The sequence below is a fragment of the Crinia signifera genome, chromosome 8, assembly GCF_055691185.1.
Source record: "Crinia signifera chromosome 8, ASM5569118v1, whole genome shotgun sequence".
NCBI classification, from domain to species: Eukaryota; Metazoa; Chordata; class Amphibia; order Anura; family Myobatrachidae; genus Crinia; species Crinia signifera.
In genome coordinates, this window is record NC_139224.1 from 98043050 (window position 1) to 98070460 (window position 27411).

The window sequence follows — 27411 nt, forward strand, 5'->3', positions numbered from 1 at the left end:
GATTTTCTGTTGGGAAGGGAAAACATTTTGTACGTTTTTTGGATCTTAAACATACATTATTGTTCCTTTTTTTTAATGAAGACTAAGCAGACATTAAAATGTGAAGGCCAGACAAATTTGACAACAGCATTGAAGATGGACCTGCTGCAAACATGTTACAAACTACACACACAAACATATCACATGACTTCAAATAACTGCACTTTTCCTTCTTAGCTGAATGTACTGTATGCAACATTACATTGGCGAGGTTTGTGCTGTGTAAAACAGCTCAAACCTCTGGACTTTAGGTATGCAGTGTAACAATCATTACATTTGTGATGCTTTACCAGTTGATCCTTCTCGAATTGTAGGACACTGGTGTTAAACTCATGGGCCTCCAGTTGTTGGTGAAATGCATGGGCCAGCATGGCCTGGCACACTATTAACAACCAAAAATGTTAAAGTATGTGTCCGGTCATGCTGGGAAGTGTAGTTCCACAACAGCTGGAGGACCATGAGTTTTACACCACTGCTCTTGGATCTTTCAATGGATGTAAGGTGTGTCAATCACTGAAGGGGTGGGGCATGGCCACACTTCCAACCTACACCAACGGACCCATTGTTCCTGGAGGAGGACACTCCACAGGTCATGGTGGGACTAGAGTAATGTGGAGGAACTAACAATGTTTTGGAGTGCACATATGTGGGTGTTGTGAATGTAAATGTCTATGTCATCATTACGCATATTGTTTACTTACATCTAGCATCGACATTAATCATTTGCACTCCTGTAGGTGGCCTGGGTGGGGAGACCAATGAGGGAGGCGGCAGGGATAGGAGTATGGATGAAGGTTATGGGTTGTGGTTGGGATTGGTAGGGGTTGCGGGTAGGTGGTGGGGAGTAGTAGGGGGGTTGAAATGGGTTTGGGGGTGTGTGGAGTGGTATGAGGCAGGGGAGTGGGTGGGGGAAAGGGAGTAGGTGGGGGCAGGGGAGTGGGATGAGGCATGGGAGTAGGTGGGGGCAGGGGAGTGGGTGGGGGTAGGAGAGTGGGATGAGGCAAGGGAGTAGGTGGGGGCAGGGGAGTGGGTGGCGTAGGATGAGGCAAGGGAGTAGGTGGGGGCAGGGGAGTGGGTGGGGGCCGGGGAGTGGGATGAGGCAGGAGAGTGGGTGGGGGCAGAGGAGTGGGTGGGGGTAGTGGAGGGGGAGCTGCTATTGGCAGCAGCAGGTGCAGCCTCCGAAGCTGGGCCCTCTTCCTCCTGCTGTGCCTCCCTTGCTCTCATGTGTGCCCTGGCGCGTGCTGTGATGTGAATGTTGATGAAAGTCATATTGATGGTGGTGGAATATTTAATGTGTGGGGAATAAAAAAACATTATTGGTTTAAAATGCAATCATAATTTAAATGTAAATATTAAGGCTTAATTTAAAAAAACATAACATCATTAAACACCTATATACATTACACCTACACACACATATACACCTGTACACATATATACACACTTATACACATTACACCTACACACACACATATACCTATACACACTTATACACATACACTTATACAGATTAGACGTACGTACTGATTCCAGCGCAGATCGGACCCTCGCCTCTCCAGTTGGGTGATGACCCGCCTCACTCGGGTGCGGGTGTATATTTGGCGCCAGGCCACATGGTATGCCCGGCGCTTGTTAGCATTTGAAATGTATGGCCCTAAGGTCCCCAGGCGCCTATCCATCACCTCCACCAGGGTTAGCAGTTCCCTGTGGAAGAATGGGGCTGCCCTGGTGGAAGACATATTGGCAATGGCGCAGCTAATAATTGCAGGTACATATATAAGTTATGGTGTTCTTTGATTGGTTGAAAACACTTATTTGGTATAAACTTTATTAATCCATTCTGTATTAACAGTATGTATGCGTTTTCATGATAGCAGCCCTGTATAATCGACATGTGCGTACACATGTTTACACATGTAGTGTGCGCTCATTGTTTTGGAATGCTCACATTTCAAATGTTTATGATTAAAAAAAAGGGGCGGAATGTGCCATATATATAGCTCAAAAGCAGCATAGAAAACTTGCTGCTAACATGTCTGGGTCAGGGTCTGATGGGTCAAGCTCAGACAGTGAACTGATTCTGGCAAAATTGCAGTCCATGACTGAGGCAATCATGAAGAAGGAAGAGGAGCGGAGGAGGAGGAGGATAGAGAGCCGCAGCCAAACAACCCAGCCAGAACAAGGGTCAGGCTCTCAACCAGACCCTGGGCCAAGTTCAGAGGCTCAAGCCATTTACTTGGAACATCTGAGACCCAGCAGGTGCATGGTGAGGTGACTGGTCACCCCAGGAAACGTCCTGCATCATCTAGGAAGCGTGCTAGCCAGGATCCCACCAAAAAAAAACACCAAATGCCCTGCTTTTCAGGAGCGAGAATTACAGATTTTGGTCCCCCGAGCACGGGAATGGATAGAGTTAACCACCAGGAGGATGACCCCCTCTGTTAAGGACAAGATTTGGGATCAAATTACAGATGAAGTCAATAAGGTGGCACCATTGCAGAGGGATATGAAGTCTGTGAGGAAAAGGAAAGTGTGTTGTTTATCCAGATATATACTTATTTGTGTAAATCTGTCAAATGTGTCTATAGCATTTAATATAAAGGTGTGTTTGCATTTAGTTTGAAACTTCAGTGACACCTGTGAACACAATCATAGAGGGGAGTGCTTTACATGAGGTGAATGGTTTCCTAATAATTTAATTACATTTAAACATGTGTTATAAGCATATATAGGTGACACCTGCACCATTGGGGTGAGGTGAGGGCCTCATTTGAGGTCATGTGGAGTATGTGATGGGTCATCCATAATTGTGGGTCAAAAATGTAGTAGTAGTAGAAAAATGTGTCATAAGAATCCTCTAAATAAAATATACTGACATATGTTATTGCCATTACCCTTCAATAGAGTTAAGTATGTGATAGTGTGATGCATTATAATGGTTACAGAAATGTGTGCCCTGCAAACGTATACAGATACATACCATACCACCAACAATGACAAATTATCAGTACTAATGCTGTGTAGTAGCAGAGGGCATGAGATATGCAGTGACTAAACATATTTTCATGTTTTTTTTAGGTGGCAGGCTTTCAAATCGGTCATGAAGAGGAAGATGAGCGATCGGTATGTTCACAGCATGACCACCGGGAGTGATCCTATGCCCTCCAAACTGGAGTATACCCCCCCTGGAGTACTCTGCCTTAGATGTCATCGATGAGGCAGAGCTCAGGGGGTAGCTAATATGGATAGCGAGCTGCCGGCGGAGGTCTTTGCTGCTAAGATATCAGGTAACTATGGAAACTGCAATGTTGATGGTAACATACATTGTTTATTGATGTGATGGTGACAATGTTTTTTGTGTCATAGCTGAGGTGGAGACTCCCGATTCACTTGAAGATTCCTCTTCATGACCACCTCTACAGCAGCCTCTCCCACAGGCTCCCCCACAGGCTCAGGAGACCAATGCAAGCTGGCTGCTGAATACGATCTTGCAGAAAGGGGTGGCGAGTGCGGCCCGTCAGGAGTGCTAGCTGGCAATGATGGAAGAGGTGGTGGCAAAATTTACATATTTGTCACAGCAGTCCAGCCGCCAGAATGACAATCTGGCCCAATGTCTCTTAGGAGCGCATTGGAAGCTCCCTTTGTTTCAGAGGACTACTATCCTTGTTATTTTGCAATATTCAAAAAGTCAAATCTATTTGTCATTTTAATCACTGAAAGAAATGTAATGTTATGTTATTCTTACCCCCAAATAATAATGGAACACATTTTGTTTCCTGTGTCATGCTTTTATTCAAATAAAAGAACTACACTTTTCCAGGAAATTAGCAATATGACAATATTTTACAGCTTAGCATCTTAAAAAAATAAAATAAAAGATTGCATTGCTAAACTCAAGTTGACGTTTAAACACACCATAGTTCATAGAACAGTGCTCCATCTAGCAGCACTCAAATAGCTCTTTGTACTGTACGTTCATCAAAGGCGGCCATTTTGTGTTCTCACCAATATCCACGAGTCAGTGTTGTCATTAGTTCCTTATAATGTGTCTTTCTTCACCAAGTGCAAGTGACAGGTCTACTTCAAACAGACAAATAAAATATAGGTTTAACAGTCATTAAAAAAAAGCAAAAAAAAAAACCACAATATTGTTGGTGAAATGTATATGTATGTATGCATACATACATAAAATTTGGCCAATACAAAAACATTTTTACAAATAATTAAGTGTCATATTTTCTTACACATACACATGTGTTTTCCAGAAAAACAGCGTGTGACACAATCTTTTTGTGAATACTGTAAAAGTTTTTTTGTCTTACTTTATAATTCAAGTGCAAGATTTTACACATAACACTTTACAAGTTACAAATTTACACACAATTTCTGTGTTACATTCAATTTCTACCAAAACAGATTGTATGTAATAAAACCAGTTAAGTGATTTCAGGTATTTGCCCTCAGTACAAAGGATATTGCCAGCAATTGTACTGTTGCTGTTAGTAGACTATGTACTTGTAATTTGTTAAACTTACATCTTCACTTTCTATATAAACATCTTTCCCTACCCTCAAACTGCTAAAGCATTTTACACGTTATGGCATACTCACAAAATACGCACACAACCGGACTTGCAACATTTATTGGAAATGGAATGACATTGCACAAGACCAGTAAGTAATGTAACGCTAATCAGATCTGGTAAAATTTTCACAAGGATTTGTGCAGTGGCTGTGAGCTCCATAATCCACCGCTGTGTTACATTCACTATATTTCCCAATAAGATGTGTGTGAATGTGCACCATTACAATAGATAGAGACAGGGAGGTTTACATTCTAAGGAAACTTAAAATAGTATGAAATGGAATGGACTTCTTGGCAGGGGCAATTACATGGTAGCTTTCCCTAATTGCCCTACTTGCCACCCTGGTACGGAACAGCGTCAGGGGCAACTTTTGTTCCTGTTAGACTGGGGATGGGATGCTGAGTAAGTACACAAATCTGTGGTATTGCATGCAGCCTCACATGAGACACCTCATCTACTGGCCGCCAAGGAGCCGCCAGGCTTCCTGGATGGCAGGATCACATTCGATACATCGATGTATCATATGCAATGCCATTGACTGGCACAGGAGCCAACAAATCCTTGTGGTAGCCATGGCGATCTCTGGTTCCGATGTGCACAGGACCGAATATCAGATCAGATCAGGAGGTAAAACACATGATATGGCACTTTTCACATGTTTTTTCAGCCTGATGGGGCAAAATCATATGAAAAAGGGCCATATCATATAAGTGTATGGCCACCTTTAGTGCCATACTACCTGCCTGCCTATCAATGACATGGAGCATCAGAACTGCATGTTTCTCAGACAGGACAACGCATACAGTCTGCTGCCCCTTGTCAGTAAAACTAAAATACCCATCTGTGGGACTGGTTCAGATGTGACGACAGAGAGAAATCTGGATTGCAGTGTAAAAATAAGCAGCCAGTATTTAACCTGCACAGAAACAAAAGAACTCACCCAAATCTAAATCTCTCTTCACATATTACATTTGCCCCACCTGCAGTGGGGTAAATGTAATATGTGCCACACATGGTTTTGCCTATTTTCAGAATAAATTTGTCATGCAATCAGGTCTGAATTAGGCCCTGTATATTGAGGTTCTATGATAGCACAAGGCCAAGTCGTACTCTAATGCTGCCCATACATATGTGCGATTGGATTCGATGCGACATCGCAGTGCGATGTCCATCGAACCCGATCGCATCTTGTGGTGCTAAATTGTCCCCTTTGCAGCACCCGATGTCGCATGCCATCTTGAGATGGCACATCGGGTGCTGGAAGAGGGTGGCGTTATGTAGCGCAAGAATCGCTGCGGCGGGGGTCAGTCAGTGGTGGCGGCAGAATTGTTTAAACAGTGGGCAGCCCTCTGATTGGCTGACTTAGCTCACTTTAAACACTTCTGCCTCCACCAATCACAGACCCCCGCCACCCGCTAGCGCTTCTTGCGCTACATAATGCCGCCGCCAGCGGTCCCTCCGGCCCCCTCTCCCCATCCCCACGCCGATGAAAAAGCGTTCCCTCTGCCTCCCACCTGCGGATCGCATTCGAGCATCCCATGTGGTTATAAATCACATGCGATTGCTCCTGCGATTCGATAGATATTATGTGCAGCACATAAGATCTTGAGACCCGACATTCGACCGGCGTGCCCGCGCATCGCATCGAATGTCCCCTTAAAAATGCATACAATCATTCGATTTCTTGGCCAGATGCAGTCGAAATCGAAGGATTGCATGCGATATCTCACATATGTATGGGCAGCATTAGATACAATTTCATGGTACGTTGCCCCAAATGGCTGCAAAGTAAAAGGCAATACCAGGAAGTAGGGTTGGACTGGGCCACATGGGTACAGGGGAAACCCCAGGTGGGCCCCAGTGCCAGGGGGGCCACCTTCTTTTGGAACTGTGGTGTGTTTTCTACAGTAAATTGCCATTATTAATCTTGTACAATATCATGCATGCACTAACAGTACTAATGGTTAGTCAAACCCTTGTGGCATCATTCCAACCTATGAAAAAACCATGGGGTGAAAATACATTTTATGATGTATGCAGGGAAAATAGTGGCTGCATTTGCATGTAGTCCATAAATGCTGGACCACATTATTTCACTGAAATGGAAGAGTTTGGACAAATCTCTCCTGCCCGCAGTGTAACAAGGTTTTACCAAGATACAAAGTAATTTCCTTTTCTAACTCAAATAAAACCTTATACAGTATATGCATAATCTGTTTTATACCAGCATCTTCTGTGACAGCATCTTCTCCAGAATACACCAACCATTCTCTTCAGAGTCGTTAGTTGAAACATGTTGGTGTATTCTGGAGGAGCTGCTGTCACAGGACGTTGGGCTCTAATGAGAAGGTAGGAGATATTTCATCAGTGGTAGCAGGACCAGCCCTTATGCAAGTCATTGTGCATTTCTCAAATGTTCTCTTATGGTATGCGGCCACTTTACCTGTGGATTTAATTATTTTTAGTCTTTTATTTGTTCATTTGTATGCGTTTTTTTGATCCAAAAATACGTAATGATATAATGCTATAGCGTGTTCCCTCTCCTGATTTATTTGGAGGTGCTGTGAAACTAATCTATTTATATGTGTTGAAGCATATTCTAGAAGTGTAAGAGGAAGAGGGACACCCTGCATCGGAGCTGAAATCCCATCATAATGACTATTCTCCAAACTTTGCACAGTACGAACGGATTCTTTGTAGTTCAAAAACAGCGACTGTATCTTAGTGGATGAGCGATCAATACGTATGTTTAAGTGAGTGGTGATTATCACATTTATCAACATGTAGTGTTCATTCTAGCACCCGCCATCTTTGAAAACCCATGCAGTTCCTATTCTCTGCCTGGGGTGTCGCTGTCTGCTGTGGTGTATCTAGCACAAGTCTGGTTTGCATATCAGTGCTGATAAACAGACCACACTGTGCTAGAAGCACTACAGCAGACAGCCACACCCCAGGCAGGGAAGAGGAACTGCATGGGCTTTCAAAGACGGCGGGTGCTAGATTGAACACTAAAGTTGTACCTTCATCTGTGGATCAAAGGGGATTCACCATTTGTTTAGGTAGCCTAAAAAACCTAATCTTTACTGTAGATGATCGCCAACCAGAGACTCCCTTACACCACTTGTGTTAGCTCTTTATTACAATGGACCCAGATTCAATGAATAACTTCACACAGTCTGTGCAGCATTCGGATAACCAATGATTAGATTGTGTTTCCATGTAGGGTCTAACATGAGACATATTAGTTCCACATTATAGAGGTGATATGGTTCTATAATCTTATTTAGAGGATAAGAACCCATCAATGCCTTATAAGGTCTAAATAGGTTTTATATGAGAAGCCTCCAGAATTTCTCACATTATCTGGTACCTTGAGAACAATATGGACAATAAAATGGTGGATACAAAGAATACGGATTTAATTCAAATAACAGAATAGAGTCTAGAATTTCTTATATATATATATTTTTTAAGAATGACACAATCTGCAGTCAGTAAATTGCACAAACAATGAAATGGAGACTTTACCTCCTTTAAAAAAATACAACTAAAACCAAATAAAAGATTCAGGGCAGAGATCTTTTATTTTCCACTGCTTGCAGTGATGATGATGCAAGAGATTTTTAGCTAAAAAGTGCAGGCTTCCTTTTCCTATTATATATATATATGTATGTACATACACGCCTATATACATAGAATTTATACAATGGAGTTTTAGACCTCATTTACATGCAAACAATATAGCACAGACCCATAATAATCAGACAAACATCCTTACGAGCATAAAAAAAAAAAAGTTTGTAAATGATCTTATGCCTTTGAATATAGTGAAAAGTAGGATCAGCTTCTGTTATTAGAACACTGGTAACAATGTAAAACGATATGTGAACAGCATACTAATATATAATAATTGGTCCTACAGTAGGTATTCCGATAAGACGCCATTGTTAGTTTCTGCAGCTAGAACATAGTTGCAGTCTTAAGGGCCCCTTACACTTGTGAGATTTTGTGAGATTTCATCCAATTTGAGTCAATTTATCTGACGAGATCTGATGTGCCGTCTGACAAAATCTTATGTGCCTGATGTGTAGGACACAATCCACAATCCTGTGCCATTGAGTATAACCAAGAGATTGGAAGAGATTGAACCTCCTGCACATAGGATAAATCTTGAGTCAATCAGGTTCAATTTGTTGAGACAATAAGTTGACAAGTGTAAGGGGGCCTATAGGGATGAATCATACTTGCCTAACTAACCCGATCCATGAGGGATAAAATGCTCTGTTCCCAGCCTTCCCTGGTAATGTATGATTGCCATCACCTGTGAGGAGCCAGGTAATTGATAAGAAAGGTGTTTCACCACAGGTGATGGCAATCATACATTACCAGGGAAGTCCAGGAACAGAGCATGTTCTCCCCCGTGGAGAGGCTCAGGTAAGCAAATATGGGTTAAATTACATTTTATGCTGGAATTCTAGTCCAGATGAGGCGTGTGAAAATGCCAACAGAATGGTCAGAACACCAACACTTTGTGGTCGCTATCTTCAAAAATCAATGTTTGGCTACTAGAATATCTGGTATGTAAGCAGCTGAACCTTGTGACGGCATATCACGGAGAATTAAATTCCTCCCTATACCAAAGTAGACAACAAATTAGGTCTACTGCAGAAAGCTAAAAAATGAAAAAAATACTGTAAGTAGTAAATAACACTGTGAATAATATTGGGGAAAAGATTTTTTAATACTTTAAATGGTTCCTCCAAAATCCTATAGAACACTTTTTTTCTGGGGTTGTCAAAAGTAATGTAAGTTATCCCTTAAAAGCATTGATTGTTTAGCTAGCGATTAGAAGAGCATTAGGGGGGTATTCAATGTTTAGGTCACGGCGGTCGAGCTTGCTCGACCGACGTGACCCTGTCCCGTTCCGCTCAACCGAGAACATGCAGGCGGGATTCAATGCCCTGCCTGCCGGGGAGCGAGAAGGGGGCGTGGCCGCGATATTTAATCGCCGGCGACCATCTCCCGTGGGGAGATGGTCGCCGGCGATTAAATATCCCCTTAATCTGAAAGTTGGCACACACTTGACAAAATGTTAAAAGAATTTGAGCATGACCATTCATTACGACAAATACTTGAAACAATCTAGTGTAAACCCACTACATTGCTAGTGATGCACACTCCAGTTTCTCTTTAGTGACATCCCCCGTCATCTATACATGCAGCTCAATCGGAGGATGGTGCTAGTGAGGCTGTGCTGCCAAACACAGCATAGATCCACCACCCCCAGCTGCTGGAATCAGGAAGTGTGTATGCACTAACGATGCCGGCTCCACCACTGGGTCCCATCCCTAACAAGGACATGTGGGGACTAGTGTGTACCCAGTATAAAACAGAAGTTGGTCCAATAAGAAGACAGCTTAGAGCATTTACAAATATATGTAAAAGTTTCCATATCATGAGAAAACCTTTGATGTACATTATCATTTTCATTGGTTCTGTAACTTAACTCAGCTATTCTACTTTATGAGCTATTGTACACAGTAAGTGTAATGTACAAAAACAGATTTAGCTAAAATACATTCTGATCATGGAGATCTGATAGCAGTTGTGAATGGTACTAGTAACTCACTATTTTAATTTGTTTTGAATACTGAAACTGGTTAAAAATGCAAAAATTGCTAGAAATAAGAATATATTGCTAAGGGTCAATGCAATAGGTAGCACTGTGTTTTAAGACTAGAAACACCTGCTAAATGTGTGTGTTTCTAAAACCACCACAACCCAATAGAACACAGAGGTGGGAGACCTATTTCTGAACGGTCATCAAGTCCTGTCAAAACCTATGCTGCTGTTCCTCTAGGTCAGGGCTGGGCAATACCGGCCCTCCAGATGCTGATGAACTACACATCCCAGCATGCCTTGCATCAGTTTCAGCATGGCCACATAGCAAAACTAATGCAAAGCATCCTGGGATGTGTAGTTCATTAACATCTGGAGGGCCGGTGTTGCCCAGCCCTGCTCTAGGTGGAGGTCCAACAAACTGATATAATTTTATATAATGGCCCCAAGAATCTTCCAGCAGGCACAGATTATTAGCCTGAATGATTTTTGGATGTCATTCTACTCTAAAATCAGCCATATATATGCAGCAGAGTGGCTGAAAAAATTAGTCACTAAAGTACAGACTAATTAATAGATGAATTCTTTCCTTACAGTTCTGTACTGTACCCATGTTCTGTACTGTTCTAACCATGATGACTGTAACTGCAGCAGGAAAAATATTGCAGTTGTTCACAAATAAATTACAATTATGCAAAAGGTTCTCAAAATGGCCATGTTTTCAGAATTTCAGTCTGTGAAGCAGGTGGGATAAATGAAACCCAGCAAAATAGAGTAACTCACATGCGCGTAATTATAGAAAGCCACAAACACGACCTGGTACTTCAGACGTTGAGAGCCCCTGAACTACTTCATTAGCTGGACAATGTCAAATTATCTTGTTTAATAATGTTCTACATATACTGTATATGCAGCAAACAACCTCAATATCAAATGACTTGTATTAGTTTAAAGGTAGCTTAAATTTGGTTGGCTTGAATGCCTCAAACTGGTCTGTAGTAGGATTAAAATATTTGGTCCAGATTTATTTAGGTTCATGGTTCACAGTTCAAACAGGCTACTTATATATAAAAAAATATTTTTACCCAAAAGCGAAATACAGTGTAGCAAAGTTCAAAACAAAATGAACTAAGCTTAATTTTGGGTACAATTTAAAAGGCCATCCACAAAATATTCTGTATGAGAACTTTTTGAACTTTAGAGTGATAGAGGTTCCTAAACCACTTGGGTGTGATATAAGCTGCTGACATGCAGGATTCCGACAGTTACTGTATTAGTCCGACATTGGAATCCCGACGGCAGGGGGGCAAGCACTACGAAGCCCCTTGCATGCTTGCCATGCTGCGGGCTTTATGGGCTTATGGACCCCCTACAAGGGAGAATAGTCCTTGTAAGTTGGGATCCTAACTGTCAGGCTTTTAACAGTCGGTCTTCTGATCGTCGGAATCCTGACTGCCAGAAGGTCATACGGCACCCAACCACTTTGAGCATAGCTAGTATATGTTGCAGTAATGAAAGTTTTGATACCGTGCAGATAGTGTACTACAATTGCATCTGTTTCAGTTTGTTGTAGGATGAACGTAACTAGCTGCACTTGTAATACTAATCTGGTCCTGTTCATACATTTTGTTTTTTTTTAAATCAGTTGAGTGAACTGCAACAGTAACTTACATTCCCCAAATATATATGTTAATTGTTTTAGTATAAAAAAAATGTAATTACAATACAATTCAAACTCCTGACATGCTGTTTACTTATATATATATATATAACAAAAATAGATTTTAAAGTGAAAAACACTGTGTAAAATGTAATGACCATATCGATTCTCTTTGACATTAGCTTTAAAAAAAAAAAAAAAAAAGGTACATTTTCACATGATATTTATTTATTTATTTATTTATTAACAGTTTCTTATATAGCGCATACATATTACGCAGCGCTTTACAGAGAATATTTGAACATTCACATCAGTCCCTGCCCCAGTGGAGCTTACAATCTACATTCCCTACCACATGTACAAGCACACACAGACATTCTAGGGTTAATTTATTTTTTTTTTTTGTTGGAAGCCAATTAACCTATTTGTATATTTTTGGATTGTGGGAGGAAACCGGAGTACCCGGAGTAAACCCACGCAAGCACGGGGAGAATATACAAACTCCGCACAGTTAGAGCCATGGTGGGGATCGAACCCATGACCTCAGCGCTGTGAGGCAGTAATGCTAACCATTACACCATCCATGATATGAAACACTTTACAATATTTCGCATTAAAAACCACCATTCTTGGTCTCAAAGTAGTGAGAAAAACCCCAAAACAACCACAAACACGCTTTTCTTTCATTCTTGAAAGTGCATGCAACTAACCAGACAAGACAGGTGTCCTGTCCTGCAGCATTAGTGTTTTATTGTGTCTAATTCCTCCCTCTTAGCACTGCCTTTATATCTCTACATTGGCTCTCGATTTACCACGGTTGGTCGAATGTGCAACGTAGCATAAATGGTGTCTTACTGTACCAGGCGAGGGGCTCTAGCTTTGCACATGGTGATGTAATGTGAGGGAGGAGCTTATGACATTCTGGTCATGTGGATTTGTGCATTATTTCAGTACATCTAGCTGTGGCCACCAAGGAGATGCCACACAGTAGGCAGTCCTAATTCGCACACATACTCAGAAATAACGAATACTTAAGCAGTTGTGTTCTCTTCGAAAGCTAAACCCAAGCAAAGCCTCATGACTTATTGGGAAACATCAAGTTGACCTAAGTAAACTGTTAGTGTATGCCAATATAAAGGATTTAAGCTCTATACTAAACTCATAATAATAAAAAAACAAGACAATAGTTATAAAAAAACATATAGTCACTCTCCATGAGGTGATAAAAATCAATAAAATAAACAGTATAAATGTGTTTTGACTACACTATGCGCTATATAGTAGCGCTGTGCATTCTGGGAATGTCAGACTGGAGAGGGAATAATATACTCCTTTCCTTACTAAACCTGCACACAAATAAGCAATGCTATCAACCAAATAAATGCTTACTTACTGGCTTTGCATTTTTGAGGTAAGCTGGCCTATTCTCACAGCCCTCATACTGCTAGAGAACTCCGTAACACTCACAGACATACGTCCTGTTGACCTTTAGGAAGGGACATGGTTCTTCTTATTTCAGTCATACACTTCTCCAAACAGCAAAATATCCAAACATAAAAGTTAAAATTTACCCATATAAACTCAACATCATCTTGCACACAAGCAACCTAGAATAAAAATGATAAAGGCGATACGGAGTCATTCCACTCACCTAAGATGGGCAAATATCAGTGCTTCATTGTTTGAGTCTGTATTGTACGTGCCCACAGTTACGCAAGTCAAAAAAAGATTTGTGATAAATAACCTCCCACCCTCATCCCTTTGTTTACCCAATCCCGCCCCTCATCAATACTGCCCTACATTCCAGTTGTGTGTAAAGACAGCAGTACAAAGTGTCTGTGATCACCCAACCAAAGTCTCATTGGCAACAAATGTCAGGTGGGTGGGTCAATTCTTCGACAGCCATCGCTATGCCTTGGGAGAGAGCAGTTTTTTGGGGGTCATAGGTCTCTTAGCCTGCCACAGGTGGCTGTGTATGGTCACAGCATCCACGCTGGCGGACATAGTTTTGGCTGGTATGAGGCTGAACTGCTTGCGATCGGAGTTGTACTTGTAGAGGCCTTCAATCATTTTGCGGCTTATGGAGCGGGGGCCGATGCCTATCAGCTTGCTAATCTCCTCCATTTCTGGGTAGTAATTGTATACCGATCGGAATTGACAACCCGTGTCACGAAACAGGATGAGAAAGTTGTGGGCATTCGACTTCTCCATTTCCTGCGACAGTGGTGCAGAAAGACAGATTAGAATGTCAGTAAAATTAATTATTAGAAGTACACCAGATATAAGATATTTGTTGAAGTAAAGGTGGCCATACACACGCAGATTAATCTTCAGATCTAGCTGGATGGAACAAAAACATGGTTATGGATGAGAGCAAATGACCATTTGCTTGGAAATGCTGGAAAACTGACAAACTGTCACTCATCCATAGCCATGTTTTTGTTCCAACCATCCAGATCTCTGAAGAAAGACAATGTACAACGGAAAACTAGGTCATCCGCCCACATAAAATGTAAACATATTGGAGGCATCTATTAAAACGTGTACAAATATAATAACGAGGTGATCTAAGCCATAGCAAACCGTGTGGTTATATCACTTCTAGTACAGTGTGCGGTTATGTAGGTGCTTTATCACATTATTGTAAAGCACTGCACTCTCCCACGCATTATCTTCCTGCAATTAAAAAGCATGATAATCGTTGCTCTAATATTCGATCTCTACCGCAAGTTAACAAGTGCTTTTTTGCCCCAACATGTTGGTAGATGATCATTAAACATAAATGGAAAACCTAGTCAAACAATAATAACAAAAATAGTAATATTTAGGGGGATATTTATCACAGCTTGCAGTAGATAAACTACCAACCAAACAGCTACGGTCATTCTTAAACAAAGCCTGTAACCCGTACTGTATGCTCTCACAGACATTTGTGCAGGGCGTACTTTCCCGTCACTGCAAATGGCATTGTACACAGGTGGCTCACACTGTATGCTCTCACAGACATTTGTGCAGGGGGTACTTTCCAGTCACAGCAAATGGCATTGTACACAGGTGGCTCACACTGTATGCACTCACAGACACCCGTGAAGAGGGTACTTTCCGGTCACTGCCATTGGCCTCGTACACAGGTGGCTCACACTGTATGCTCTCACAGACATTTGTGCAGAGGGTACTTTCCGGTCACTGCCATTGGCCTCGTACACAGGTGGCTCACACTGTATGCTCTTATAGACATTTGTGCACGGGGTACTTTCTAGGCATTGCCAATGGCCTTGTACACAGGTGGCTCACACTGTATGATCTCACAGACATTTGTGCAGAGGGTACTTTTCGGTCACTGCCATTGGCCTCATACACAGCTGGCTCACACTGTATGCTCTTATAGACATTTGTGCAGAGGGTACTTTCCGGTCACTGCCAATGGCCTTGTACACAGGTGGCTCACACTTTATGATCTCACAGACATCTCTGCAGAGGGTACTTTCCGGTCACTGCCAATGGCCTTGTACACAGATGGCTCACACTGTTTGCTCTCACAGACATCCATGCAGAGGGTACTTTTCTCCAATGGCCGATGGCCTCGTACACAGCTGGCTCACACTGTATGCTCTCACAGACATCCGTGCAGAGGGTACTTTCCTCTAATGGCTGATGGCCTCGTACACAGGTGGCTCACACTGTATGCTCTTATAGACATTTGTGCAGAGGGTACTTTCCAGTCACTGCCAATGGCCTTGTACACAGGTGGCTCACACTGTATGCTCTCACAGACATCTCTGCAGAGGGTACTTTCCTCTAATGGCCGATGGCCTCGTACACAAGTGACAGCGACAGATTTTAGTATGTCTGGTAAATAAAACACTGAAGAACAACTGAACATAGAAATAAAATATCTTACAGGATATAAAGCTCTCAACCCTCTCTTAAGTACATGAATGTGCATATATTATCAGAGATCATGAGAACTTTATTCATAATGAAGCAAATTTGTATTTTATTTCTTATTTTACATGCAGCATATAAAGAAAAACACACACACACACACACACACACACACACACACACACACACACACACACACACACACGATGAACATTACAGCCAGCAATGTTCATTCTTTAATGTTACATGAGCTTAGTACTATCATTTAGCCAAGTACAAACCTCCAGAATCTTGTTTTTCTGTCCTTCATTCACCTTGCCAGCCAGGCAGCAGTGAGAGATCGCGTTCTGGATGATATACTTGTTGGATTTAGCACTGGGCTCCTTGTACAACTTTGGTCCTGTGAGGAAGAAGCACACATTAACAAATGAGGACCAATAGGACACTATGTGGGGTAATCAATCTCTGCAGAATTATCAGCAGTTTTTTGCTAGAATAGGTTGAATTAACATCCAACCTATTCAATGATTTTTTGATTGTCCGGCACAGAGAGGTAGGATGCCAATCGCACAGGACACGTATAGAAGACGAGGACCCTCAGGATAGCAGAAAATATTACTGTGTGCTATGAGGGTGTGCTACCAATGGACCAAAATGATATGAAGATACGCACAGAGAGAAAGAAAAAGTTATGGTGCACCACACTAGGGACAAACTTTTTCTTTCTATCTGTACGTATTTTTTTTGATTGTCAGAAACTTTTCAAAAGTTGAAAAAGACTTGGATCGGCGAATCCACGTCTATTTTGTTTCAAAGGCTGCAAATTCATCTGCGGTGGCGAGTCACAGCCAAAAACAGACGCTAGTTTGCAGTGGCGAGGGTACTGGTATTGAATAGGTCCTGGCCGATATATCGGGTAGGATTGAATACCTATTTATAATGCAAAAGTAAATGATTAAATAATAAAAGCTGTGCGATATGCGGATGTGTTTTTATTTTTTAAGGAAATTTATAATGCTATTCTATTGTAAAGCGCAATGGAATTTGCGGCTCTATTTAAGAAAATTTGAATACAAAAATAATAATAATAAATACATAATGCAGTGTCTAGATTGCTCTAAAATACCCTGTAATACATACTGTTAATACAGTACATACTATGGGGTAGATGTCTGAAACGGTGATAAGGGAGGAGAAGTGATAAAGGGGGTTATTTTGGTTCACTCTTTCTGACAAATTCCTTCTTAGATAGACAAAACCATGTGCACTGCAGGTGGGGCAGATGTAACATGTGAGAAGGAACTTGTCAGAAAGAGTGAACCAAAATAACCCCCAAAGTGCCTGGTACTTTATATCCGGCCAATCAAGCTCTTAACTGTCCCTTTTTAAATGCAGCCTGTAACTTAACAGTTAGGAGCTGATTGGCCGGTGATAAAGTACCAGGCACTTTATCACTTTTCCTCCCTTGTCACTGCTTCATACATCTACCTTTGTGTGTCTGTAATTAATGGTGATGATTATTTTAACTTTGCAATTTTTAGGTACATTTCAGGTATTTACAGTATTCTTACAAATGTGATATTCATGAGCTGATCCTGTAGAACCAGAGGTTGCACAGAGTGTATAGGCATTTATAACTTTGGAGTGGCCTTACCAATCCAGTGATAAATTAATTTTTATTTATTATACATGAATGTCATTTAGTTATGTCATTAAGGGGGAAATTCTATTGTATCTGTAATTTTTTTTTTCCCAGATCCTGTATTTTTGGAACTAGCACACAGTTTAAAAACTTCAAAAACATTTACAAATAGAAACAATACACGGATCTTACTCATTTGTGCGGTGCTTCATGTACGGGTGATATTTCACAATGGCAAACACAGGAAACAGAGGGGCAGATTTATTAAGCTTGGAGATAAGGCAAACGGAGATAAAGCTTGGAGAAGAGGTAAACTGGAGATAAGGCAAACGGAGATAAAGTGCCAGCCAATGAACTGTGCTTGACAGTTGGGAATTGATTGGCTGGTGCTTTTTCTCCTTTTACCTTATCTCCAGTTTAGCTCTACTTCAGGCTTAATAAATCTGCCCCAGAGAGATTTCACAATCTCCTTCCCTATCAAAAAACACAATACTTGAAATCTCAATTCTTTTAAATTAGGGGATTAAATTTAGGGGATTTTACCAAGAATTCTCCCCTTCAATGCCCAGCGTGATCTCAACCAAGTCCACTACAAACATGATTCTTCGTAAATTTACCTCTAAGTATCAGTGAGTGGAACAAGCACAGAATTATTAATATAAGGTTCCTAGTATGCTAATTCTGTAGCGTCAAAAACAAGTTGGGTGTATGACCTTGGTTTCATATTGAGGTGTGTTTATCAATCAGCATCTCCTATTCCTCCATTGGGCAATGTGGAGAAAGGAGAATCCGCTGCAAAGTTACACTTAATTAGGAGCTGTGATATCTATTCCTCTCTGCCCATGGGTGACGCACCTGTATATTCTGTAGCAGATGCCACTGAAGAAGTTGTGGAGGCATTTTCCCAATCTTTCTCTCCATTACGGCTGCCACATTGGCCAGGAGACAGAAATCCTTCCACAGATTCTGACCTAAACGGGCTGCAAAATATAACATCACAAAGAAATGGTAATGAGGAAAGGGCCACCGATTTCATGCTGATTATACCATAGTCACCCTTTCCGTACTCAGTCAGTTCCCATACCCCTAACAAGTTCAGGTTTTCCACGTCATCCGGCAGGAGCACTGTGTATCAAACACCTTCACAATTTAAAAAGTCACAGGTAACCTGGAAAACATTAACTGTGTCCTTAAGGACAGAGAGGTGGAAGCATTTTACAGGCATTATTTTTCTTCCTGCTTTCCCTCTTTACCAAAGTGAAGCAGGAAACAGCAGTGACCAGGTGTATGAACATTTGTTTACCAGAGTGGAGGAGTGAAAACTTCCCGTTTGGCTATGCCGGTCAGCCTCCACAGCGCAAAAGCAATGAGCTTTTGCACTGTGTCTCTCCCACTGGCCGGCTCACTGAGGGCCAGATGCAGTAAGCTTCAAAAGTGATAAAATGGAGAGTGATAAATAGCCAGCCAATCAGCTCCTACCTGGCATGTCAAAGACTGTGTTTGAAAAATGTCAGGCAGGAGCTGACTGATTGGTTGGTTATTACTCTCCATGTTATCACTTTTGAAGCTTAATGCACCTGGCCCTAAGAATGCACAAACTCTCGCTACTGTATCGACATCTTACATGCAAGCCCAGAGCTAAAGGCTGGGAAATAGCTGTCCCTGCTGTGGTGAACGGCCAACAACTCCTTCAGCTGTCAAAATCGATAGCTGAAGGTGACCGTTCAAACATTGCCTCACATTTATGTGCTCTCTGCATTCATATGCAGGGGAGAAGCAATATTAGCAGCTCCCCCATAATGAGTCTTCAAACATTTACCCCAGAGTTTAGGCACCACTGGTTTATACTGTTCCTTTATCCAGCATAAAGATATATTTGTTTGCTATAAGCCCAAATGATGTCTTCCAGTACCCACAGACCAAGCGACCCTGGTGCAGCATAACCATTTTTAAGTTATTTCTAAAAATGTATTTAAAATATTTTTCAAATGGCCCAAAATATAAATCACAGTGATTTTATATATTTTAACCATTGTATTTCTCAGACAAAGGTACCTTGGTGTTCTCTTCCCAGAATTCACACTTTCATTGTCCCCTGTATTCAGAGAGGCCAAGGAAAAGCTGGAGGCTAAAGTAACAAAGATATAATAAAGACAATATATTATATTAAGAGTTTCCAGCGTCAATTCTGTGTTCATTATTGTTTCTTTTTTTTCACATGCAAAATGAAAGAAAATACCAGAGTTTTCATTTTAGTTAAAATGACCATACAAACAGAACAATGTACCACATAGGGAATATTGGGTCAGATTTATTAAGCTTGGTGAAGTGATAAAGTGTCTGGTGATAACTCACCAGCCAATTGACTCCCAACTGTAATTTTTCAAACCCAGCCTATAACTTGTCAGGTAGGAGACGATTGGCCGGTGATAAAGTACCAGACACTTTATCACTTCACCAGGCTTAATAAATCTGCCCCATTGAGTGTTATTGATGCTTATCACCACCACTGCAAAGGGGAATCTAGCAAATCAAAGCAGACAGAGTTCCTACACTATGATAGGTGCTTCAAACATCAATGTGGTGTTGACAGGATACACTATAAAGTGTAGAAGCAACAACGGTGGATCACATGCGGAGCGTAGAACATTAAATAGCACTCGGCAAGCCTGTGCCAACTAAATTGCAGACAGGCAAAAAATATAATGGCCCTTGTTCTGGTCCACTCGCAAAGGCAAATTCCTTCTTGAATGGACAAAACCATGTGCACTGCAGGGGGGGGGGCAGATGCAACATGTGCAGAGAGAATTAGATTTGGGGGAGTGAAGGGTTAATCAGCCATCTTGTTTCTCTGTCTTATAGTTTGTGTTCCTGCTTATCTCAAGAAGTTATGTTCTGGCTTGTTTCCAGTACTCGCCCGCTATCATGTACTTTGTAACTTTCCTCAGAAACTGTACAGCCTGTGATTTCTCATAACTAACGAATACTACACACTCCCCTATAAGGCGACGTATAAGCCACCCCACCTAGATGCTGTTATTTCCCTACCTCTGCACCAAATATTAACCAATCATGTAATTGAACCAGCGCCGTATGGCATGTATAAATATGTTGTTTTTGTCATTATTAAATCAGAGTTAAAACCTTGTATCTGTGGTCCTCGTTACTGGTCATATCATATGAGGTTACACTCTCACGGAGCTCTAAGGGGTCTTCACACTGAGGTCAAATAAGGTAATGAATATATAAGGAATCGATACATCGGCACATGATCGATCTTCCTTCAAATGGGGGCTCGTCCGGGATTCGAAGTTCATTCCTACACGGTCGTCAGCAGACTCCAAAAGTCTACTCTGAGACCGCTGTGAGGTTACGGACAAACTCGATCCTGAACCTATGACTCTATCCCCGGGGGATATCGGATGTCAGTTCATAGAAGTTAAAATCTTCTATCTTTGTTTTGTGTACACACTGATCTAGGATCAGATACCGTACTTGGAGTACGAAGAGACCACGGGTCTTTATCCAAATAGAACCTCATTTTGAACACCCACTATTTCATTGGCCAAATTTCCTTACTATGTTTAGTTTGAAGTATAAGTTTTTCTTATTTCAATATCCTTGTGTGATTGGTAAGTATACACACTTGTGATATCTGTATTTCTTTGTAAACCGTGCGGCTGGTAAGTTCACGCACACTAATCTCACCACTTGTCCCATTTGATTACTGTATGCCAACAGACTTGCGGACTTTATGCTCTCCTTCTTGGAGTAACGCAACGTGAGGCTTCATATACAGTTCTCATAATCAGAACCACTAGACTCTATCCACTGTCACGTAGACAGTCTGTGGTCCCTACTAACAAAATCATTATACATTTAAAACTATATGAGATGTCTAAAGTGAATACATAATTCTGAAAAGTGGGCAGACAAAGACCAACCCTCACAGCCTGCTGCAACAGGTTGTACCTGCCTTTCTGTGATGACGCCCCTGGTCTGCACACTTTGAATTTTTCACGCTCTCATATCATAGTCACATATGTCACATCCTAGACACCCACAAATAGGAACCTGTGAAGATTGTCAGTGTAGTATAGTGCTTTGGTACCACAACCCTGAAAGAGACGATTATTGGCCGAAATTAGTATCTGTCAATAGTGAACTTATAAGGTTCAAATCTACACTCACGTCCTTTTCTAACGGCACTGTTGTAGAGGCGGTCCTTGTATTAGGTTGCCATCTGCGCACGGACGTTATACAAAAATACATTGATCAACCATACCCTTTCTTTGTGACGGATATACCAATTAATCTCTTCAATTATCCAGTTATCTGTCCCAAATCAATAGAGCAGATTCACCAACTACCTGAAAGTAGTCAGATACTATATTTCTTAGACTTCAGTGAAGATTATAGTCACCAACAACAGATAAAGAAGTGGAAACTATTTTCACAGAAACATCAGAAACAAACTCACAATAAACATGGGTTCAAAACAAAGTAAAATGACTGTAACATATCCACCTCCCCTACCTAACGAGACATGTAAAGATTACGTAGCCCGTAACTCACCCACTAATTATTTTTTAATCAACTCATGGATAGATAATCTAGCGGGATGGACTGAAAATTGTGGGAGCGAGGATGCATTTCCCAGAGATGGCAGCAATTACCCCTATTACATGGAAATGGTTAAAGGATTGTGTCTTGGAGACAAACAAGCCTGGCCATGGTATGATGCTGATCCGTCTTGGGACATGAAATACATGTCTGCAGGAGGTGAACAATGGCTCACCATTGCCCCCTTCTGGCATGACACCACAATCACCAAGAAACAAAGACAAATAAAACTCATATCTAAATCTTTACATGACAAAGAGGAGAAGAGAATTAAGAAGGTTGTTAAAATATTATCACCACCCCCTTATAGCCCAGTCTATCCCTCATTGACAGACACTGACCTGATGGCCATTAGTCACCAGGTTCTATACCCCAGTGCACCACCCCCCAATCCTGGTGTACCGGGGTCTGGTACAATACCTTCAGGACAAGTACCACCTGTTAATAACGTCATACCCCCTGTAAACCAACAACTAGGAGAAGAATCTGATACTGACGACGAAACCCCTAAAACAGAACCTACTGAGGAGGAATTGGAGGAATTAATAAAAGATGCCACAGAGATGCTTAAACATAAACAACAACAAAAGACCAGAAAATCAGCTGATGATTCCATTATAAATCCACAGTCACTAAGTAGTATTAGTAGGGCCAGTAGAAAAATCACCAAAATAGAAGTAACTGATAACAGAACCTCCGGAGACGATGATTCTGCCTCCGGAGCCTCTGCCTCACGTTTTCTTGCCCCCTTCATGACCATAGGAGACCAACTCCTCATCAAGGCTATGGACCTTGAGGAATTAAATAAGATAATTAAACATTGTCCCAAACCTCATGTCAGTCCCACTGGCACTGTAGCATACCTCAAAAAGGCTTGTACAGGCCGTAACTATACACATGATGACATCATATTAATTATTGACAACGTCACTGACCACAACTCCAAATGGGATTGGAAAAACGTAAAAACCATCGTCGACTGTCCAGCTAAAATGTCCACTAAGGATTATCCTTTAAACAAAACAGACAGCGTAAAAACCATGTGGGAAGAAATAAGTACAGAAATGACAAAAGTATTTAAAACCAAGTCTTCCCTGCCTGTCGCAGTGGCCTGTAAACACAAGGCAACTGAGACAGTCACTGAATTTTGGAGAAGATTCAAGAAATGTTGGTCTGAGGAGGCTGGTTTAGACCCTGGAATGGATACACTCCTCATCTCCACATTTATAAATAACTTACACTCATCTATTATCACCACTGTCAAACAGAGTGTCTCTACCTGGACCTCTGACAACATCACTCAATTTAGTGATCACTTGTATGAAAAAGAATCAGCAGGATGTTTTGACATGAAGAAGACTCCTGTCACTTCTACTCACAACTTCCAGAACAACAATAGGGGCCCACCCAATGGATCAAATAGGGGACTCCCACAGAACAACCACAGGAGACCTCACAGGCCCCCTCAAGGTCAACCGTTCCGTACACCACCATATAACAGGGATTATAATAACACTGGCACAGTCCCTAAACAGACAACTTGTTTTAACTGTGGCCAAAACACACACTGGGCTAGGGACTGTCCATTCCCTTCCCAGAAACCACAACAACCTTACACACAAAGGCCCCAACAAGGACTGTCCCGATCAGGTTCTACACCAGTTCAAGACCATGTGCGATTCAGAGTGGACTGGTCTGACCCTACCCACTGACGGGGCCCGGAGGAGGGTATCCCATCTTTTGCACAGTTCACTACTCATTGGGAAGATTCACCCCTCATCACATTGTATGTAGATGATAAAAAACTGTCTTTTCTCGTGGACAGCGGGGCCACCACCAGTGTTTTGTGTTCTCTTAACTATGATGGTGAACTGCAAAAGACTACTCCTTCAATGGGAATCAACGGGATACCTACAGACACTTACCTGACTGACCCAGTTATCATACGTTCTGACAAGGGAAAACACTTAGGGATGCACCAATTCAGGATCATCCCAGAATGTCCTGTTAACTTACTAGGCCGTGACTTGTTTAGTAAATTCCACATCTCCATCTCACCCTCTCCACAAGGAAGTGGGCTCCAAGTCACCTCCCCACACTTTGTGTCACTACAAAATACTCTGGATAGCTCACTTGATCAAATTGATGATAGAATTTGGGCCACTGGCCCTTATGACACTGGTTTCGTACCATGCACACCCTACAAAGCCAAACTCAAACCAGACACACAGCCAGTGTTCTGTAGACAGTACCCACTTTCATCTGAAAAGATAGAAGGTCTTAGACCCATGATACAAGAATTCCTTGAACAAGGCATACTCCGATACGTCATCTCACCTTACTCGACACCCATCAACCCCGTTGCCAAGGCTGACGGTGCTGTCAGGTTCGTACAGGACTTGAGAAAAGTAAATGACCTCATTGTCCCTATTGCACCTATAGTACCAGATGTAAACTCACTCATCTCAGCAATCCCTGCAAACGCAACCCACTTTAGTGTCATCGATTTGAAAAACGCATTTTTTAGCATTCCTATAGACACAGAGACCCAATTACTATTTGCCTTTTCATTTGAGGGTAAACAATTAACCTGGTGTCGTTTACCCCAAGGCTATATTGACTCTCCAGTGGTCTATAGCATAGTCCTCCAAGCCACATTGGCTCCCTGGCACCCCCCCCATGGTTCTGTCCTGCTACAGTATGCAGATGATCTGCTTCTCTGTAGTACCACCGAGGAGGCCAGCCGGTTAGATGGAATTTCATTGTTAAACTGGTTATCAGAATGTGGACACAAGGTGTCAAAAGCAAAACTGCAATGGTGCAAAATGAATGTCAATTATCTGGGTTTTGTACTCTCTGAGGGAGAAAGGAAAATCAGTCCACAACGCATACAGTCTGTATTGGGCCTGGTCACCCCAACTACCCAGAAGGATATGCTGTCTTTCTTGGGTATGGTAAATTACTGCAGACAGTGGATTTCTGATTGTTCCTACTATGATAACATCTTGAGACAATGTACACTCAAGGACAAACCCAAGGTTATAGAATGGTCGGATGTAATGTTTTCTGCATTTGCAAAGTTAAGAGAAATGTTGGTAAAGAGTCCCGCGCTCGGCCTCCCGGATTATCTGTTAACATTCCATTTATTTGCAAGGGACACATGTACGACTATGGCGGGTGTGCTCACCCAACTTCACGGAGGCAAAATGCGCCCTGTCGCATTTTTTTCAAAAGTAATGCCTGTCACTGTGCAAGGAATGCCAGCTTGTCTTCGAGCCCTGGCTGCCTGTGCAATGGTTGTTGAGATGTCTACCACATTAACACTAGGACACCCTACTGTGTTACATACCACACATAACGTCCTTTCCATTCTCAATGGCCTACACACACAACACATGTCAGCTCAAAGACTCAGTGGTTATGAAGTACTCCTACTTAGTAACCCTTCTCTCACCATTAAATATGCAACAAATTCTGAAGGTCCGGTCCCCGTACTCAATGCCCTTTTGGGACTAAGAGGCCCTGACGACGAGGCACCTCCTCAACACGATTGTGCATTGACTATTGACTCAGAAACTTCGCCCAGAACAGACATGTACACTATACCTGTCCCGAACGCTGACACGATCTTTGTCGACGGTTCTTGCAGTCGACCAAATGACAACACATACCAAGCAGGCTATGCGGTAGTTAAGCTTCCTGATATCACTCTTGAGGCAAAGGCAGTTCCCTTACAATCAGCACAGGCTGCAGAGCTCATTGCACTCACCAGAGCATGTCACCTATATTCAGGCAAACCTGTAACAATCTACACGGACTCCAAATACGCCTACGGTGTTGTCCATGACCATGGTATGATCTGGCAACGCCGAGGATTCACAGGTGCTGATGGAAAAGGCATATCCCATGCCCAACTCATCACTGACCTGTTGCACGCAATTACCTTGCCATCACAACTCGCCATTCTCCATTGTAAAGCTCACACTGGAGGAAAAGACGACATCAGCAGAGGCAACACCTTGGCTGACGCCGCTGCTAAACGAGCTGCCACTACAGAAACTTACAACCTCATTCTTGCTATCATCTCACCACCATCACTAGATGATACCTATTTACTCACAGAATTACAGGCGGCTGCCTCTAACTCTGATCTTTCAGACTGGACATATCCAATTTTGCAGAAGAATCCACGGACTGGATTAATCTGCAAAGAGGGGAAACCATGCATTCCCCAAACCAGTGCTTCACTGTTCATAGCACATTACCACGGAGTGGGACACCATAGTATAGTCACAACCACCCTACTCCTCTCAAACGATTTCTACATCACAAATGTGAAAGAACTTATTAAACAATACATCAGTAGGTGTATAATATGTCTCAGAAACAACCCAAATAACCCAGACAAAGCAAGACACCAACACTTAGAATACCCAACCACTCCATTCACTCACCTGCAAATAGACTTTACACACATTAACAATGCAGGCAAACAGGAATATGCCCTCGTCATTGTCGACATGTTCTCACGATGGCCCGAGGCATACCCCACAAAGTCAGAAGACGCAAAAACCGTAGCCCGCATACTCACGCGTGAAATCATTCCGCGATGGGGATGCCCGCTCCAAATCAATAGTGACAAAGGCTCAGCCTTTACGGCCAAAATTACTGCAGAATTGGTCAAAGCTTTACAAATAGAATGGAAGTTTCACATTCCATATCACCCTCAAAGTTCTGGTATCGTGGAACGCATGAACCGTACCGTCAAAGACAAATTACGTAAAGCCACGGGAGGTACATTCGCTAAATGGAAACAAATCCTCCCTATTGTATTGGCTGAAATAAGAATGACGCCACAAAAAACTCTAGGATACTCCCCCTTCGAAATACTAATGGGTAGGCCTTTTCCCACACCCTGGGCAAAGAAACCACTGGTTACAACTAAGGGAGATCTAGACGTAATAAGAGAAGAGTACGTTAGATCCCTAATAGAGAAACTTAATGAGTTAGAGCAAAATGTTATCTTTAAGAATCCTTCTCATCCACAGTTACCCACTCACCCATTCAGGGTTGGAGACAAGGTCGTAGTGAAGGTACTGCCGAGAAACAAGCACCCTGGAGACTTCACCTACGGACCAGAGACGGAAGTGGTCGCAGTCACCAGGACGGCTGTCCTCACAGACGAAGGACCAACGTGGATCCATGCATCCAGAGTGAAGAAAATTCCACTCCCACCGCAGATCGACACCGATCCCGACGCTGATCCAGAGAATTACACAGACGGGACGAGAGAGGTGATAACGGGGGCAGACAGCCCTGACCTCCAACAGGACGAGGTACTAACGGGAGTCAGTGACT

At 42.2% G+C, this 27411-nt stretch overlaps 1 protein-coding gene across 2 annotated transcripts in view; it reads right to left on the minus strand.

Annotated features, from left to right (window-relative positions):
- Positions 1–3806: 3806 nt before the first annotated feature.
- CAMSAP2 (calmodulin regulated spectrin associated protein family member 2) overlaps positions 3807–27411 on the minus strand; it is a 145511-nt gene continuing 121906 nt past the window's right edge. For both annotated transcript variants that reach the window (XM_083156854.1, XM_083156853.1), the window contains 4 exons: positions 19486–19558; positions 18286–18410; positions 16070–16188; positions 3807–14117 (listed from right to left, as the gene is read on the minus strand). In XM_083156854.1, coding sequence (XP_083012980.1) covers positions 13812–14117; positions 16070–16188; positions 18286–18410; positions 19486–19558 — 623 coding nt within the window. In that variant the 3' untranslated portion in view covers positions 3807–13811. The remainder of the gene's footprint in view (positions 14118–16069; positions 16189–18285; positions 18411–19485; positions 19559–27411) is intronic.